This window comes from Eubalaena glacialis, chromosome 9 (assembly GCF_028564815.1).
Source record: "Eubalaena glacialis isolate mEubGla1 chromosome 9, mEubGla1.1.hap2.+ XY, whole genome shotgun sequence".
Classification (NCBI taxonomy): domain Eukaryota; kingdom Metazoa; phylum Chordata; class Mammalia; order Artiodactyla; family Balaenidae; genus Eubalaena; species Eubalaena glacialis.
In genome coordinates, this window is record NC_083724.1 from 21,033,185 (window position 1) to 21,051,592 (window position 18,408).

General features: G+C 43.2%; 1 protein-coding gene across 9 annotated transcripts in view; it reads right to left on the bottom strand.

Annotated features, from left to right (window-relative positions):
- ZNF618 (zinc finger protein 618) overlaps nucleotides 1–16,465 on the bottom strand; it is a 182,092-nt gene extending 165,627 nt beyond the window's left edge. For all 9 annotated transcript variants that reach the window (XM_061200054.1, XM_061200058.1, XM_061200057.1 and 6 more), the window contains exon 1: nucleotides 16,379–16,465. In XM_061200054.1, coding sequence (XP_061056037.1) covers nucleotides 16,379–16,411 — 33 coding nt within the window. In that variant the 5' untranslated portion in view covers nucleotides 16,412–16,465. The remainder of the gene's footprint in view (nucleotides 1–16,378) is intronic.
- Nucleotides 16,466–18,408: the final 1,943 nt, after the last annotated feature.

The following is an 18,408-nucleotide window of genomic DNA, read 5'->3' on the forward strand; positions in this document are numbered from 1 at the left end:
ATATCAGAATAGGGACTTCCCTGGTGGCACAGTGATTAAGAATCCGCCTGCCAATGCAGGGGACACGGGTTCGATCCCTGGTCCAGGAAGATCCCACATGCCACAGAGCAACTAAGCCCGTGCGCCACAACTACTGAGCCTGCGCTCTAGAGCCCGTGAGCCACAACTACTGAGCCCGCGCGCCTAGAGCCCAGGCTCCGCAACAAGAGAAGCCACCACAATGAGAAGCCCCCGCACCGTAACAAAGAAGTAGCCCCCGCTCGCCGCAACTACAGAAAGCTCTCGCGCAGCAATGAAGATCCAACGCATCCAAAAATAAATAAATTTTTTAAAAAACAGGATATTTAATATAAGAAGATGTTCATTACAGTGTAATTTTATAAAAGAGAAAAATTAGGACCAACCTAAATGTTCGCCAACAGAATATGGGTTAAATAAACTATGTTTGTTCTCTTCTGTGAATATTGTGCAATCTTGAAAAATGATGTTTATGAAGACAAAGAAAAAATGGGGGAAGGAAAAGATAGGAGGCAAAACTCTAACACATTATGATTCAAACAATAAAAATATGCTTATCCAATAACAGGAAGGAAATGCACCAAAATAGTGAATATAAGGGGGCTGGAATATATTTAGCACAATTTTATTTCTCTATTTTCTGAGTTCTCTGTAATATTTTAATTATTTAAAAATTAACTTATTAAAACAAATGTTACCGTACGTCTAACTGCAGCCAGCGAATAATCTGTTTAATAATATCCATTTCTGATAAGCCATGAATTGCTTCCCTTCCAATTCAAGAAGCACATACTAGCACCATTCTGTGCCAGGCATGATGGGGATCAAGGCATGCATGGTGTCTAAAGAAAGATATCCGTGCATCCATGAGACACAGCATGTTGTTAAAGGAACTCGACAGGCTCTGAGCTTGTTCAGACCCAGGCTCCAATCTCCACTCTGCCACTTCCCAGATGTGAATGAGAGCACCAACTACCTACCTATGGCAAGTTACCTAACCTCACTGAACCTCAGTTTCCATATCTATAATGGCACTGATGCCAGTGTGGGTACCAAGGAGAGTCTGTCTGGTGAAGGAGCCCACCAGAAAGCTGCCCCAACATGGTAAGCACTGCAGGTGGCAATTTATATGCCAGTTTATAAGTCTGTTCTTAAGATATGATTGAAGTTTATTTTAAAGTGATCAAATTAAAACAGTGTGATACCTGTACACCCAAAGTACATAACAGAGTCCAGAAATAGACCTAAGTCTATGGAAATTTAATATAAGATTAAAATGGCATTTCAGATCAGGGAGGAAAAGATGGATCATTCAATTATTGATGTTGCAGCAAGGAGCTCACCATTTGGAAAAAAAATAGAGCCTGATCCCTTTGCCCCTCCTTTAAAGCAAATACATTCCAGATGGATAAACAATTTAAATGTAAGAAAACAAAACCTATGTAAAATAATAGAAGAAATAAGGGTGACTATTTCTATAAATTCTTTTTGTGTTGTTTCCAGGTATTTGATATTACGAACAGTTCTACTGTGAGCACTTGTGCACATTTCCAATGGTATACAGGCACAAGTATTTCTTGTGTGTATGTTCCAACAAGACAAACTGCTAATTTGTTAAGTTAAATAAATGTTAAATTTTTCTTAAAACCATCTTAAACATTTTAAAGTGTGCAGTTCAGCAGTGCTAAGTACATTCCCAGTGTTGTGCAACAGATCTCTAGAACTTTTTCAACTTGCAAAACTGAAACTCTATACCCACTAAACACCCCCTCCCCATTTCCCCCTTCCCCCTGCCCCTGTCAACCACCATTCTACTTTCTATTTCTATGAGCGCCACTACTTTAGATAGCTCACATGAGTGGAATCATACAGTATTTGTTTTTTTGAGGCTGGCTTATTTCCTTTAGCATAATGTCCTCAAGGTTTATCCATATTGTAGCATATGACAGGATTTCCTTCTTTTTTAAGGCTGAATAATATTCCATTGTATGTCTATACCACATTTTATTTATCCATTCATGAAAGGACAAATGAGTTACTTCCTTGTATTGGCAATACAAGGTGATGGCCACAATGTGTAAAATGAGCACTACCAATCTCTTGGTAGAAATGTAACTGATACCACCTGTAGAATGTGAATATGCTGTGATTCAGCGATCAGCCTTTTAGTGAGTGATGCCAAGGAGATCACCATACAAATGAATGTAAAATCACATGTAAAAAGATTAGAAATAACCAAAATCCTACAGGCACTAAATTTGAGGACACATACACCGTGGAAATACAATGCAGTCAGTAAAATAATAAACAAATTTACTGATGAAAAAAAGATATCAATGAGTTTAAAAAGAAAAAAGAAAAGCAGGCTACTGAACAGCATGAAGAATATAGTCCCAGGTCTATCAATATTTACATATATATTTAAATATGCAGAGAGATGACCTGAATAATGTCCATCAAAATAAGAACAGTGGTAGGATTTGGGGTGATTTTTTAAAGAATAATCATGTTTTTCTAAACTGCTTGAATGTTTTTGTAATGATATCTTTTTTATAATCAGGAAACAAAAGAACCTATTTTCACTTAGAAAAAAAATAGAAGTGTAGAACCAACTCTTGGACAGCCATTTCATACTCAGAAACAGAATGGAGATAACCAGGGAGAGCGTGATCAGGAAGTCCTGAGTTTACATTCTGGCTCTGACACTAATTAGCTGAATGACCCTGGGCAAGTTACTTCTCTGTGCCTTGGTTTCCTCATCAGTAAATAAAGATGACAATAATTCTATGCTACGGAGTTATTTTGAGGATAAAAAGACTAACACTGAGTAGGGTCTCAATAAACATTAGTTTCATTCTCCCCTTGAGTTTGTTATTGAAAGCACCTAGCTGTCCCTGGCTCATATTAGGTGCTCAAAATGTGCTGGGTGATTGAATGGGATGCATGGATAAGCAGATAGTCATGAGGAAGGACAGACGTCCAAAGGAAGGAAAGATGAAATGGGTGGATGAGTGGGTCAGTAGAGAGAAGGATGAATATGTGAAGAGCTAGCTAGACAGATGGGTTGGTGAGTAGACAAATGGAATGTCAGCCTGTGTTTTCCAAAGAGCCACATCAATATATATTCTATCCTACATACTCAACGTGACGTTGACACAACTCCATGGAGAGGTGGAGTTTATATCTCTCCCCTTGAACTGGGGCACACTTTTATAATTGCCTCAACCAACAGACTGACGTGGAAGTTGTGCTGCATGATGTCTGAGGTTAAATCATTCAAGGAGATGCTGCATCTGCTTGGCTCTATGTCTTCATAGGACATGTGCCTTCAGAGCCTCAAGGTGCCATGTAGAAGTCCAGCCAAGTATCTCTATGCTGGACAGACCACATGGAGATAAATGGAAAGACAGGTGGATTAGATAAATAGATAGATTAGATAGATATAGATTAGATACATAGATGGACAGATTGGATAGATATAGGTATATCAAGTAGATAGATGGATGGATAGAAAAATAGATAGATACATAAATAGATACACAGATAGATAAATAAATGGGTGGGGAGGTGGACGGATGATGGATGGATGGATGCTCCAGGAGCCCCATCTGTTCGAGTCTTCCAAGCCCTGGCTCCAAACAAGAGAGTGGGGAAGCCTTTAAGACGACCCCTGCCCCAGCCACCATCTGGCCACAACTACAGAGAGACCCTGAACCATACTGACCAGCTGAGTCACTCCCAAATTCCCAACCCACAGAAACCACGAGAGACAAGAAATGATTATTGTTGTTTTAAGCCACTAAGTTCTGGGGTGATGTGTTATACAGTAATAGATATCTAATACAGATGGTGAGATGAGTATATGTGGGTAGGAGGAGGGACTGATGCAGAATAAATAACTTCTCTATGTGGAGTCCTGGAGATTAGCAACATCTTGTCTAGATACCAGGCCTTGTCTTGTATACCCCTCTCTGTGTTCCAACAGCCTCCTGCTTACCTACCTATTACAAGCCTTTCTCACCTCAATTGTTAATACTCCCAAAAGCCAGCACTCCAAGTTCTGACTCTCTAATTAATAGGGAAGGGAAGGTCAGGGGAGGGGAGGGGAGGACAAGGGGGGGGGGAAGGGGAGGGGAGGGAAGGACCACCTAGTCTAAGCCCTTATATTGTATAGTAGGGGAAACTGAGACCCAAAGAGGGAAAAGAGATTCCCCAAACCACAGCTGAGTTAGGAGCAGGGCTCAGACTAGAACCCATGGTTCCTGCCCTAAAGCCCAGGGCTATTTCTCCTCCAAAAGCCTGTGGGCTCCAGGTATCCCCAAGTTTGAGTCCTGCCTCCACCACTCACTGCCTGTGACAGTAGTCCCATCAGGGCAGCAAGCGATGCTGCAGGCCCTGGCTGGGATGTGCCAGAGCTCTTGGCTCCAAGCATACCTTACATCTGTCTGGGCATAAATTTGCATTCTGAATCCAGGAGGCCCCGATTCCAAGTATGTCAAATGTAATTAATTACAGCAAACCTTCTGCAACTGTTTTCAAATGCGGCGTTAAAGGCTCTGTGTGCATGAAACACATAGCCCGGGTCCACCGAGGCGCCCTGGGGGCTGAGGAACGGGAGACAGCAAGTGCCGTACCCAGGTCCTCAGAGTGGGGAGGGCAAGTTCCCATGACACAACAGTTCAGGACAATCCCCTCACGGTGAGGTTTAGAGCAGGGCATGGGCAGCGCATCTAAGGAGCTAGATTCAGGGTCTAGCCAATCACCAACTCCACATCTTGGTTACTTCACTTTCCTCAAAGGGCTGTTGAGAGCCTGGAATTTGGCATCCATCTGAATTTGAATCCAACTGCCCCCTACAAGCTGTGTGCCCTTGGGCAATTCCATTCACCTCTGAATATCAATTCTCTCAAAAAAGGGGAGGGGAGGGGAGGGGAGGGCAGGGGAGGGGAGAAGAGAAGAGAAAAGAAAAGGGAAGAAAAGAAAAGAAAAGAAAGAAAAGAAAAATCCCTACTTTCCAGGGTGATTGTATTAAATGAGATAATAGATGTTAAATGCTTAGCCCAGTGCCTGGCATATAACAAGCCAACAAATGTGCAATGATTATAGTTCAAGGCAGACAAATTCTACTTTGCAAAAATCAAATGAGACAAATAAGAATGCTAAACTTCAGTCTTTTGACAGAAAGAGTTCCTGATTAAAGAAAAAAAAATTTGTAAGGTTGAATTTCCAACACATAGCTCAAGCTCCTTTCAAACCACTAAGAGCAGGAGTACTAGGCTGGAAAGTGAGACCTGGGTTCAAGTTTAGCTTTGCAGCTCCCTGCAAGGTTAGTCACCCTCCTCCAGGTCTCTACGCCAGGGGAGCTAGGTAACCTCCCCACCCTGCCACTCTGTCCACTCTGGTTATATGCCCTCTGGGTTTTCTAGAAGCCTTGCTTCCTAAATCATTACAGGGAGCAGACCTGACTTCGTAAAAGAATGGCTTCCAGCCCCCCAGGACCCAAAATCCATAGCCGCTATGGATTTAAAATTTTATGGGTTTAAAAACCCATAAAAACCTGGGTTTTTATGCCCAAACCAGCCCTGAACTGTACTCTGATTCAAAAAGACCCTAGTTAAAGACTCAAAAGATGGAAATTTTTTGGCAATCAGAGAAATTGTCAGGGGTAATCTTTTAGATTTGTTTTTGCTCATCTTGTTAGGTTTACTTTCTTCCAAAGTGTTTAATTAATGTTTAGGGGAATGGATAAGCAAAGTGGGAAGCAGTGTAATTTTTTCCCGCTGAATTACTAGTATCTCTCTCTCTCTGTCTGTCCCTTTCTCAAGTTCCCCATTACCCCTCCATTTTAACCACCTAGTTATGACGATACCTACACCACTACATCATCTTTCCTTCTCAATCCCAAACTCTTGAGTCTTGTAGTCTGTCCAGTGACCTGATGAAGCTGCCCTGTGACCTGACCCTGAGCAAGCTACTCCCCCTCTCTGGGGGATGCAGGTTGCCTTAGATCAGCACAGTCCAACAGGAATGTAATATAAACCACATAGGTAATTTCAAATTTTCTAGTAGCCACATTATAAAAAATGAAAATAAAAGCAAGCAAAATTAATTTTAATAATATATCTTATTTAACACAATATATAAAATGCTATCATTTCAACCTGTAAACCGTATCTTAAAAATAATGACTGAGATCTTCTACAGTCATTTTTTTCCTACTAAGTCTTTAAGATCCAGACCTAGAGAAGACATAATTATAATTCAATAAAAAATAAATAAATAAAATAAAACCCAGTGTGAATCTTACACTTAACAGCGCAACTCAATTTAGGCTAGCCACATTGCAATTGCCCAATAGCCACATGCAGCTAGTGGTTACCAATACATATTGGATGGTACAGACTTAAATAATCTCCATGAGCCCTTTTAGCTCTAGACACCTCTGATGCAAAGACTAGCCTCACAACAAATTCCACCTCAAGCTAGTAGCACCCCAGGGAAGTTTTCCTTCCCTGAGGCCTCATTTCAGGCCAGTTTCAGTTTTATTTCAGATCAGTTTCACTTTCTGCTTTTCCAGCATACATTATAAGAAACACCCACATAATGTACTTAAATTTTTATAGTTATTTTTCCCCAGTTGATGAAATTTTAAAAAAAAATCTCCAGCATCCAAAAATGTCTTCATCTATTCTCTCTGGGTATTCCAAGGGCTCTGGCTACGTCCACTTGTCTCGCAAAACTCTGAGCCCAAAATAAAACAGAACACAAATTCTCTGCAAAATTTCACCTGATAAAAATTCCCATTCTCAATTCTCTGTAAGAATGTTGGGGCTGGTGAGAATTTGTCCAGGAGGAGGCTCAAAGCTGAGCGGTAGAATGGCTAGCCCCTCAGGCATGCTGTCTTGGACAATAACACATCTAGAAAGGGAGCCAAAACAGCTTCTGACTTTTAATGTTACCAGCAAACTGCAAGCCAGGGGTTTGCTGAGGGACACTCAGACCTCCTCCACTTGGTACGAGTCATTTCCACCCATGGGGGAGATATGAGATTTCGTCTCTCCCTGGATCCCCCCTAGGACCAGGGCTGGCCCCTGGGAATCAGAGATTCCATCCCTGACACAGAACTCGCTTCACTAGAAAGCAAGTGTTCCTGTGTTTTCTATAGCAGACTGGGGAGCGGAGTATCACCTGACTCCATTTTTTCTCTTTAGCTTATATGTGAAGCCTCCTTCTGCTTTGTCAGCCAAAATATTTATATCATTTTTCTGTTGACTCAATACCATCCTCACCTCAGCCTCCCTCCTTTCCTTTTTAAGAAAAGAAAGGAGTTGTCACCAACATGTTTCTCCAGCTCTTCCCTGTTTATGAAGCATTTTTGAGTCCGTTAACACATGGGATGCTTGCAAGAAGCCTGTGAGGGGTATACAAATAGGCTGTTCTCCCACTTAGCAGATTAACAAACAGAGGGTACACCGGGGTGTGCAGACCCCAGTGCCTTCTAGGGCGCAGCAGGTCACATACAGTATTGAAATCAGAGGTTGGAAACTGACTCAAAACAGGAGAACACATACACTGCAAAGGCTGAAAAGTTCTGAACTTTTTAAACCTTAGGCCAGCAAATCAAATAAAACAAAAAAGATAAGGGGCCAATTCACCTTGTGGGCACCCATCTGTGACTCTGGGTTTATACAATCTACCCAACAGGGCACTAATAATTAGTGATTAACGCTAGTTATAAAAATGAACACATATAAAATAAAAACAAAACAAAATAACCCACATGTAGGGCTTCAGAGTTTAAAAAGCATTTTTAAATATGCTGTCTCATTTCACTCCTTTGAAGGATTATGTCCATCTCAGGTCCCAGATGTAGAAATTAAGATGCCCAGGGACTGAGGAACTCGACTATGGTCTTAGAGTGTAACCCGTCATAAACCCAGGTGGTCATCCAGGAACCCCAGGGCCTGCCTTGCCCCTCTGCCACGTCATCTATAGCACAGGAGTGAGCGAGCGGGCAACACCACCCAACCCAGTGGCCCAGCCACTACATCTCCCCTTTGATCACTCAGGGATCAGACAGAGAAGCAGGTTATCCAGCCCTGCTTTGATGACAACCCCAAGGGTATCTAATTATAACAGGGAAGGGAGGAGTCAAGATCCTCTCACTATTTCTCAAGACCAAATTAATTCCTTTTGACATAGTATATGTGCAAATAGTAGGAAAAGCACTGGTTGAAGAATTAAGAAATCTGAGGCTTGAAGTAGCTCCGCCTATTCACTGAGGTTCTGGGCAAGTAACTCCACCTCTCTTCCCAGGTATGTGTGTTTGTGTGTGTGTGTGTGTGTGTGTGTATGACTAGATCAGAAATGACAAATTGGCTTCATGTGGTAGCATCATAGTAAGAAGGGCTCTGAGGCCACTGGCCAGATTCAATGGAAAAGACTGCCCTGATTGATTAGCAATGTCTGCCACAAGCTTAAAAATGGGGAGTGGCGGCATGCATATTATTTATTTACCATCCCTGGATTAGATGTACAAATAACATGCTGCAAGTGAACAGCACTTTGCCCTTTACAGTCCACCCCACCAGGAACAGGACACTCTATATCCTCAATTCCAAGGTGCCTTAGACTGTTAGATACACCATCGATTTTATAATAGCTTTTTGAGACAAAAAAAGAAAAAAAAAGAGGGAGAAATAGTGCTCTAACAGAACACATCTACTGTAAAACACATTCCAATTTCAGAAATATGAAAATGTGGGAACTTGACCATTGAGGAAATACGGGATCCTGTGCTCACTTGCTGAGCTGGGCCATAAAGTGTTAACAATGACAGCATTTTCGAAAACTTACAGAAAAAAAAATTAAGCAAATAAACAGAACATTCTCAGTTTTCTCCCATAAATTTTCCCTGAATCTTTGGCATGTGCAAACGGGAATCCGACCAAAGGTGGGGTCTGGTTGAACATCAAATCACACATTTAGCTACTTCACATCTAAGGGGCCCATGTGACCAGCTGTTCTGCAAACAGCCCTCTGAAGTCCAATTCCAGGGCCCATGGCCAAGACCAGCTTCTAGAGCAAGGACAGGGTATTGTCAAGTCCCTTCCACCTCAAGGCACCCCCCCCCTTTTCCACCTCCTTAGACATGCTGGGTCCCATTTGCCATACCTGCAAATCTGGATGATAACCCCAGATGCCCCCCAACCATTTTAAGGAAATAGTTTACACAACAGGAGGGAAGGGGGATGGGGAACTTTTAAAAAATTCTCCACAGCATGTAAAGTCAAAGGAGCCATCCAAGGAGCCCTCTCTGATTTATTATTCCAAGGGAGCCGTGGGCTTCAGAGCCGGCTCTAAGAAAATCTATTTTCTTAGATAAAGAACACAAAACACTGGTGTTGACCAAATGGCCAAACCCAAAACTGGTCACCTACTCTTCACTAGACCCAAATCCAGATGATCTGAGCTTTTTCCAAAAAATCGAATTAAGTCATCAAACATTTACTGAGCTGCTGCTCTGTGCCAACCCCCTAAAATGAGTAACCCATGATCTCTGCCCTCAAGGAACTCACAAGCCGGCTGGAGAGACAGAAATGTGAACAACCAACTGTGGGCCCGGAGTATCTGGAAAGTACTGCAGTTTGGGGAGGCTCAGGGAGTCTCCACAGAAGGGGACATGCAGGTAGGTCTCCAGGTGGGGCGGGGGGGCGGGGGGGTGTCTGGTTTCTCATGGAGCAGAGACAAAGGAGGGAAAGGGCACAAGAGACAGAAGGCCCAGTAGGAGTAGAAGCTCAATGGTAGACAGTTCACGACGAATTAAGATTTGTCCCTTTAAACACTGTGCCACAGGCTTTGAAACAAATCCAGAAATACTTGGAGGAGCCAGAGCATCCCTGAAATGAAAGCATTGAGACCACTTTTGACACGAAAGATGTGTAAGGTCCAAGGGATGTCTCATCCTAGTCTGTTCTAAAATAAAGCAACAACCAAAAAAGTGTATATTTTCTGTTGTTACCTAACTCTGCCTATTAAAGATAAGTCATCAAGTTTCCAGAACTACCAAAACTTTTGTCACTGGGACTCAATCTCCCCAAATGGAGACCACTGGGTCAGGGATCACTGACGTGTACTGACCACCTTCTAAGGACAACCTTCTAAGGACTGGCTGGATGCAACACGTGAATTGCTTCATTTAATCATAGAACAACCTTTTAAGGTCAAGATTATTACCCCCCTTTTTCCAGATGCAGAAGCTGTGGCTCCAAAACCGGAGGTGACTTTCCCAAAGTAACATAACGCCAACCACACAATGAGGCTGGATTTTAAACTCTGGTCTGGCTGACCTCAAAACCACCTTTCCATTTCACCAATTGGCGGGGGTGTCAGAAATTTTCTATGCTTCTAACTTAAGGCCTATCCTAGGGGGATTTCATGGTGGTTCCACAATCAATTCAGAAATGGATTTCACTGACAGACCATCTTTGCCCCTGGATCTCCCCCCACCCCGAGGACCCCAACCCTGGTCCTACCCACCTGCTGTCTTCTTCCATCTTCATCCTTCCTTCAGGCAATACTTTATTAAAACCCACCTCCTATGACAGCCTCCTGTACTTCTTGACTTCAACGGCACACATGCTGAGACACAACATCCTGGAGTTGCTAGCCATCATTTGCCACTTTTAACTAAAGCGTTCTGGCCTAACCTTGGCAGAAGACTGCTTTGGGACAAATAAAAGGGAGGCGTGGACCACTTTAGCCAGAAGAGGCTAAATGAATGGAACGCATCACCACTACAGGCTGAAATGCCTCAGAGCATCGAGGGTTCAGGAACGAAGTCCCACCAACAAAAACCAAGAGCTTTCAAAGATGTGTCATAACCTTTTGAGGCCACCCAGTAACAACAATGAGATGGAACACTGGTCTGGCCCTGTGCTAGTCAATATAGAAGCCACTAGCCACATGTGGCTACTGAGCTCATGAAATGTGGCTAGTCAGAAAAGACTTAATACCTCCCCCAAAGAAAGAATGTAAAATAGCACATTAATAATTTTTATATTAATGAATACTGAAATGATAGCACTGCAGATATACTTTGGGTTAAATAAACTGTATTATCAAAATTAATTTCACCCGATTCTTTTTAGTTTTTTTAAAGTGTTACCAGAAAATTTTATTTTATTTATTTATTTATTTTTGTTGTTTTGTTTTGTTTTGTTTTGGCCATGCCGCATGGCATGCAGGATCTTAGTTCCCAGACCAAGGATTGAACCCGTGCCCTCTGCAGTGGAAGCACAAAGTCCCTCCAGGGAATTCCCCAGAAAATTTTAAATGACATACGTGGCTCACATTTGTGGCTCGAATTATATTTCGATTGGACAGTGCTGGTCTGACACATTTGAAAGATGAGGAGACCAAGACAGCAATTCTAGAGTTTTTAGGAAGGGCACACACACAAAAATATAGACATTCGCTCAGAGTCTGATTGGACTTTAAATATAGCACAAACATGAACTCTTTAACTCCACAAAAATTCCTCTGGCAATCTGAAGTAAAAGTGAGGAATGAAAGTAACTGGGGCTGCTCTCCCTCCCACCAAGACAGGGATCCCACGCTACTTCAAGTCTCCATTCCAGCCACAGAACCTGGCAAAGATGCTGTTTCACTGTGGAAGGACATAGCACCTGTCCTTCCCGTCTCATCCAAGGCCAACAAGCTGAGGTGTGTGCCTGACTGCCATGCAGCTGAGACTTCTTCACAGCTGGCCCTTCAGGCAGGCTCAACCAGGGAACAAAACATGTGGCCCAGGACACCTACCCCACAGGGTTCATGTGAAAGTCAACTGGGATAATAAATAAGAAAATAAAGTGTAAACAGCAACGTGCAATGTTCCTGGAGCACATCACTGTCGATCATCTAGACCAGTATCTGTCAAACTCTTTTAACCGTGACTCACGGTAAGACTTATATTTATCATGCACATACATCGTCATATGTAAATAAAACTAAAGTTTCATGAGACAACACTTACCTTCAATACATACCTATGCCTCTGCTAGTTTGTGTTCCCCTGTATTCTATTCCATTCTTTTTTCTTTTCATGCTGATCGTGACCAACTAAATTGATTTTACAACCCACTGATGGGTCGTGATTCACAGCCTAGCCTGGGTATGGTGAATAAGAGGTACACTCCCCACTCTGTGATGGACACTGTTATTTGACCACTGCACCCCACTCTCCACAATATGGGAGTCCAGATGTGACCTCAGAATCCTTCTCAACACAGTGATCCAGGCAGCTGTAGCCCATTGCTTGGAGTCAGAATCAGAGAAGAAAACTATTTATTAATATCTTTGTTTTGATCCAAAGCTCTCATATGACAAATGCAAAAACTGAGGCTCAGAAGGAAAAAGTGGTTTGTCCAAGGTCATACAGCAAGACTTTGGGAGAGCTAGAGCTCCTGTGTACCCACAAAGCCACTTCACCTGCCATCACCAGGGAGGAGACAGGTGAAAAAATTTCCAAATTTCACCACGACCATGAAAAGTCAGCTTATACATCCAGTGAAACACACAAGGAAATTCTCATCATCCCACCAAGGAGAAGACAAGAGGATTCTGAGGTCAGAGGAAGCAGCATGCCAAGAGCTGAGTCAAAGGTGGGGGCAGGGGGCGGGGAAATTGTATCTGACAATGGAGGAGTTTTTAAACTCTGCTTCTCAAACGAAACAAACCATTGGCTATTTATTTTCTAGGACCAGAGAGAGGTCACACTTACACTGACCAGCCATCTTTGTTGCTTTCCTTCTGCAAAAGCAAGAGCCCTTGTTCAAGTTCACCTCTGTGCAGGGCTGAAAGTATAAGCAAACCCTTTTTCTTAGCTTGGTCCAAAGTCAAGCTATAAAGCAAGCCCTTGAAATTTCAAACCTTATTAGAAAAAAAAAAAAACCTCCTTAGGCAGAAAAGCAAAACATTAATAAGAGTCTCCTCTGTGAAACTGAGCATAAATGATCTTTCACCAAAATAACTCAGCCCATCATCAAATTACCACCCCTCAAGTCCAATCTGCCAGATTTTTGCCCAATATTAAAAAAGAGTTTGGTGAACAGACATGGCCTAACAAAAAAATCAGCTGAAATATCCATTTCTGGTCACACTTCCATCCATGATAGGAGGTGAGAGAGGTATGGCCCAGGTCAGGTCTCAATCCTGAGAGACGCCAATAGAAACAAAAGAAAACTGACCCCGCCCCCAACAGTGCCATCATGCACCTCTATTTCCTTAACAACAAACATGATCCGAATAACCAATTAAAAAAAAAAAAAAGAAAGAAAGAAAAAACAGGCCTACAAAACAGAGACGATTTTCAATTTCTAGCCAGGAGTTCCCTTTAAACCGTAGACAACACAACAAAATTTCAATAGAATGGAATGAAGGAATCTGAGTTGTGTGTCAGGAGATCCAGGACACACAAAGGGACGTGCTGCAATATTTTTATTCCTTGCACCAGAAATAACCTGTTATCTACAACCCTGACTTTTTCTCAGATGCCCGGTAAGGGTGCCCAACCCACCCCTCCCCAGTCCAGGGCACAGCTCTCCTCCATCACTTGCTAAGCTGGCCCTACCGGCTCATGAGGCCTCCAGAGCCCTTGGAAATTATAAATTCTTTGACCGTCCTAGGCATCGGCCTAAATAATTCAACAGAGAAAAAATTTTTAATTACGCTCTATTTAAAAAAAAAAAAAAAAAAAAAAAAAGCTCATTCCAAATGTCAGAATGTGGCCAGTCAGCCCTGAAGGATTTTGTTACTAAAAAAGTAAAAATCTCCCAAATGTAATGGTGCTGATGGGTAATGTCGAACCTCTGTCACTGTCAAATATATTTCACATAATTTGTATCCCCTTAGAAAACTGAATTTCCAAAAAACAGGGATGGGAATCCATGGACTGGGGCCATCATTTCTTCTAAGACCAGCTGGTGACTGGCGAAAGGGGATAGGGTTTCCTGTCCTAGCCCTGTGTGACCCATCATCAGGTCCCATCAAGATCCCACTCCACAAATGCTAACAATATTTTCCCCTCCTTTCGGACAGAAAAATTAGAACTTTTTTTTTTTTTTTTTTTGGTGCAAAATCCCCAGCAAGTTCAGATAATAATTTATCACAAATAACCCTTCAACTTTGGGTAGGTACCTTATTTTCCTCTGTTAAATTTCAATTCAGTCAGTATTTGTCTTCCCAAAGAAAAATAAGAAATTGGGGCGGAGGGGTTTCACCTTATTTGATTCTTTTGAAGGCCAAAAAACTACATCAAATACTATTTGCACATATGCTTTCATGTTCCAAAGACAAGTACCTTTGGGTTTGGCTTTTGTTTATATTTTGATTTTTTTCCTTAAAAAAAAAAATTAAATTTTGATGCTAGAATCAGCTGAATTGGTCTTTTACCCCATTTTTTCAGCAAAGTAAGTATTCGACTAGAGAAGATGGATAAAAATCAGAATTTTCATCTCCTCTCTGTTCTTCCCTCTTTTATCGTTCCTTAAGTCAGTAAAATTTGTGCTTTTTTAAAAAAAAAAATCACAGACCCCCCCCCCAAATGATCAAGATTAATGGATTTTCCCCCCATTTGAAAGTAATCAAATTTGTGAAAAATACCAAACGTTAATAAACTACCAACCCCACATCACAATCAAAGAGGCTGAAACCAATCCGGCTATTTTTTTTTTTTTCAATAATAAAATTTTCAAATTGGAAGACTGAGCAAGCACACAGAAAGGAAAATTTTCTTCCTACCAAGGATTCCTCAACCCTCGTATTTATCAACTGATTCAGTTGCATGTCATAAAAAATGAGCTTTGTGAATCCACTGTTAGTTTTTTCATAATAATGTTAATTATGCATATCTTATTTTAATGGCGGTCTCTCCTACAAATCTGTGGGCTACTCAATTTGTATAATGTAATGAATTTACATTTTTTTTCCACTGAACATTGCTCAGAAAAGGTTTCTGACATTTTCTGGATAAAACAACAACAAAAAAAGAAATGCCTAGACCTTCCAGGAAACAAAATCAGAAAACAGTCTTAATTATTCCATCAAAACAAAAAAATAACACAAAATCCAACAAATGCAGGGAAAAAAAGACAGGATTTCACTCTAACTTTTCCAGTTTCTGTTTTTCTTTAGAACCTTGGGATTCAAATGCAGTAAAACATAAATGAAATTTTTTTTTAAAAAACCTACAATTTTTGGGTGTGTCCAAAGCCAACATTTTAGGGTCTATTTTCTCTTTTAAATCCTTCCTTCTTGGAAATAGAAAAACTTTAAATATTGCCAAATGGCAAAATTAGTCTTTTTTGCCCGCTGAGCTAAACAAGTTCCAAATTACAATGAAGTACAATTTCTAATTGCTTCAATAAAGCCAATTCTCCCAGTTTCCCCTAAACTCAACAATTTCCCTTCTTTCCTCAACCCAAATAGTTTTTTTCTCAAACTAAAATGAGTTGGGCAGCCAAACTGACTTTGGTTTTAGAAGGCTTTTTGCTTTCTCCCCTTCAAAAACTGAATTCATTCAAATTCCAGCTTAATTTTCATTTACATATTATCTGGATTTGGCTTCAGAAATAAAAATTGTCTCTATACTCCTGGAAAGATCAAAGTGAAAATTGTCACCCCCAAAAAGAAAAAAAAAGAATCTCTTTCCCCTCCACTGCCTTATAGAGCAAACTTTTGAAAAAATAAGAAATAAAAAATATTTCTTTTCAATTTTAATTTCTTTTTTTTTATTTACAAAATAGTATCCTCTAGGTGGCGTCGTTTTAATGGGAAAAAACTACCGTTTGAAGAAAAATTAGAAAAAAAATTGAGAAAGGGAAATATGGCCTAAAAAAAAAAAAGATTGTTGCAAAGACAGGGGAACAGGGGCGAAAGACCTCCCGGGGGGTCATCAGGGACCCCGAGCGCACAGACGGTCAGGGGGAAATTGCAAATTTAGGGGGGAGGGGGGAGAGCTGGAAGGGGTTGTATTTTTGCAAAATGTGAATTGTCCAAACTGAAATGGCTGCTCTGTTCTCTCGCCGCTTTGTTTTCTGGGCTCCGGTCCGAGCCCGGGGCTGGAGGGGGCGCCGGGGGGGGGCCAGAAAAGACCCCCCCGTCACCCCCACCCTCCTCACACCCCGCGGCGCCCGGGGGGGCTCTCCAGACCCCGACCCTCCCGTTTGCGCCCACAAAAAAGCCCGCAAACGTGCCCAGGCACTTTGCATTTTGCAAATCTTGCAATGAAGTGGCGCAGCGCCCCGGGCCCCGGCCCCCCGGGGTCCCCAGCGCGGTGCATGCCCCCGGCCCCCCGTCATACCTGCGGAGCCGCCGCGCCGCCCGGCTGGTTCATGGGTCCGTGCGGGAGGAGGCGGCCCCGGCGCGTCCTGCTCCTCCCGGGCCGGGCTGCTGGTGCGCGCACAATGCCGCCGCCGCCGCCGCCGCCGCCGCCGCCGCCGCCGCCGCTCCCTCCTCCGCCCGCCCCGCTCAGGCCGGGGGGGCGGGGGCGCTGGGGGCGCGCGGGGGGGGCGCCCGGCCCTCGCCCCCACCCCCGGCCCGCACCCGCCGCCGCTGCCGCAGCCGCCGAGCCGCCCCTCGCGGGCCCGCGGCCGCCCCCCGCCGCCCTGCCCGCCCCCGGGCCGGCCTCGCCGCGCGGCCCGCAAGCTCCGGGCCTCGGCCTCGGCCTCCGCGCCGCCGGCCTCCGCGCCGCACACAAAGCCGGCCGGCCCCCGGGCGCGCCGCTCCCGCTCGCCAGCCTGCCCCCGGGCCGCGGCGCACCCGCCCCCCAAACTTTCCCGCGCCGCGCCCCGCTCTCCCCGCGCCTCCCGCACCCGCCCCCCGGCGCCCTCCTGCCCTGCCCCCGCTCTCCAGCCCCTCGGAGAGGTCATTTTCACGTTGGAAGAAAAGTTTGGGGAGCCGCCCCTGGACGGAACACAAGGGGTTAATGGGAACTCCTCGGCTCCCCCCTCCACCCCCAAAAAAATCAGATTGATTTTTTAAATAAAGTTTGAAGAACTGGCCTTATGGAAGAATCGGAAGGCTCAATGGGGATATTCCTATTGCCCCTGCCACCCCTCCAAAAAAATCTAATGTAATCGAAAAATAAAAGTTTGAAGAACTAGCCCTATGTCAGACAAGAGGGGTTAAGGGGACTCTTTCTAGCCCCCCCAATCAGATTGAATTTAAAAATAAATATTTGAGGAGCTGCTTTTATGTGAAATGCGGGATAAAAAGAAATGTTTCTCTCTACTCTTGTCAATTTTTTTTAAAGAACGTATTTATTTTAAAAATAAAAGTTTGAAGAACTGGCCCCATGTAAGACCAGAAGGGCAAAAGGTTAAGGGGGGGGGGGGTTAGATGCCTCACCTACCCACATCCCCCAATCAAGTTGATTTTAAAAAGAAAAATTTGCAAAACTCTATGTGAAATAAACAAGAATATTTTTATCCAACACCCTAAAATATCAGATTATTTTTAAATTTGGGAACTGCCTTCTTGTAACTTGGGAAGGTTTAAAGGGGATTTTTCCCCCATTTCCTCCTCACCCTCCAAAAAAATCAGATTTTTTTTAAAAATTAAAAGTGTGAAGGACCCGCCCCATATAGGAATGGGAGGGATTACTGGACATCCTACATCTCCCACAACTGATTGATTTTTAGAATAAAAATTTGAAGAACTGCGTATATATGAGATGAGAGAAATCTTTCTTTACCCCTCCCCATGAGAAAAATAGAAGGATACTTTTTTAAAATTAAAGCATTGGAAATTAAGGGTAAACAGGTATCTCTTCTCTGCCCCGACCTTAAAAAATCAAACGTGTGTGTGTGTTTTGTTTTGTTTTGTCTTGTCTTGTTTTGTTTGATGTTTAAGAAGTCGGGTCAATATGAGACAGGAAGAGTTACAGAAATTTTTTCCCTGCACCCTCTAGAAAAGTTATTTTTTAAATGTCCGGAAAATAAGGGATTGTATAGAAGACACTGTCTCTCCCTAAAGAATGAACATGTGAGAAATTTAGCCCTACACAGGAGGCAGAGAATTAAGAGACACACACTTCTCCAGACCAAACACACACGAGAGTAAAAGGAATCTCTGAACCATTTCCCCACCACCCGCAAAGCTGGAAAGTCGTTGAAAATAAAAAGTGGCCATTTTTCTCCCTGCCAGCCTGGCAAGCGTGTCCCTGGCAAAGGTTTGGCAGTCTGTGCCAAGGCTAGTGTAGGGCAGGCGCCGAGGGGAGCAGGGCAGCCTGTAGAGCTTGGCAGTGTTGGGCTCCTGTGAGCCCGGGACACACGTGCAGTCCAGGCAGCCCCCTGCCTGTCTGCCCCTCAGCCACCAGATGGCTGAGGCCCT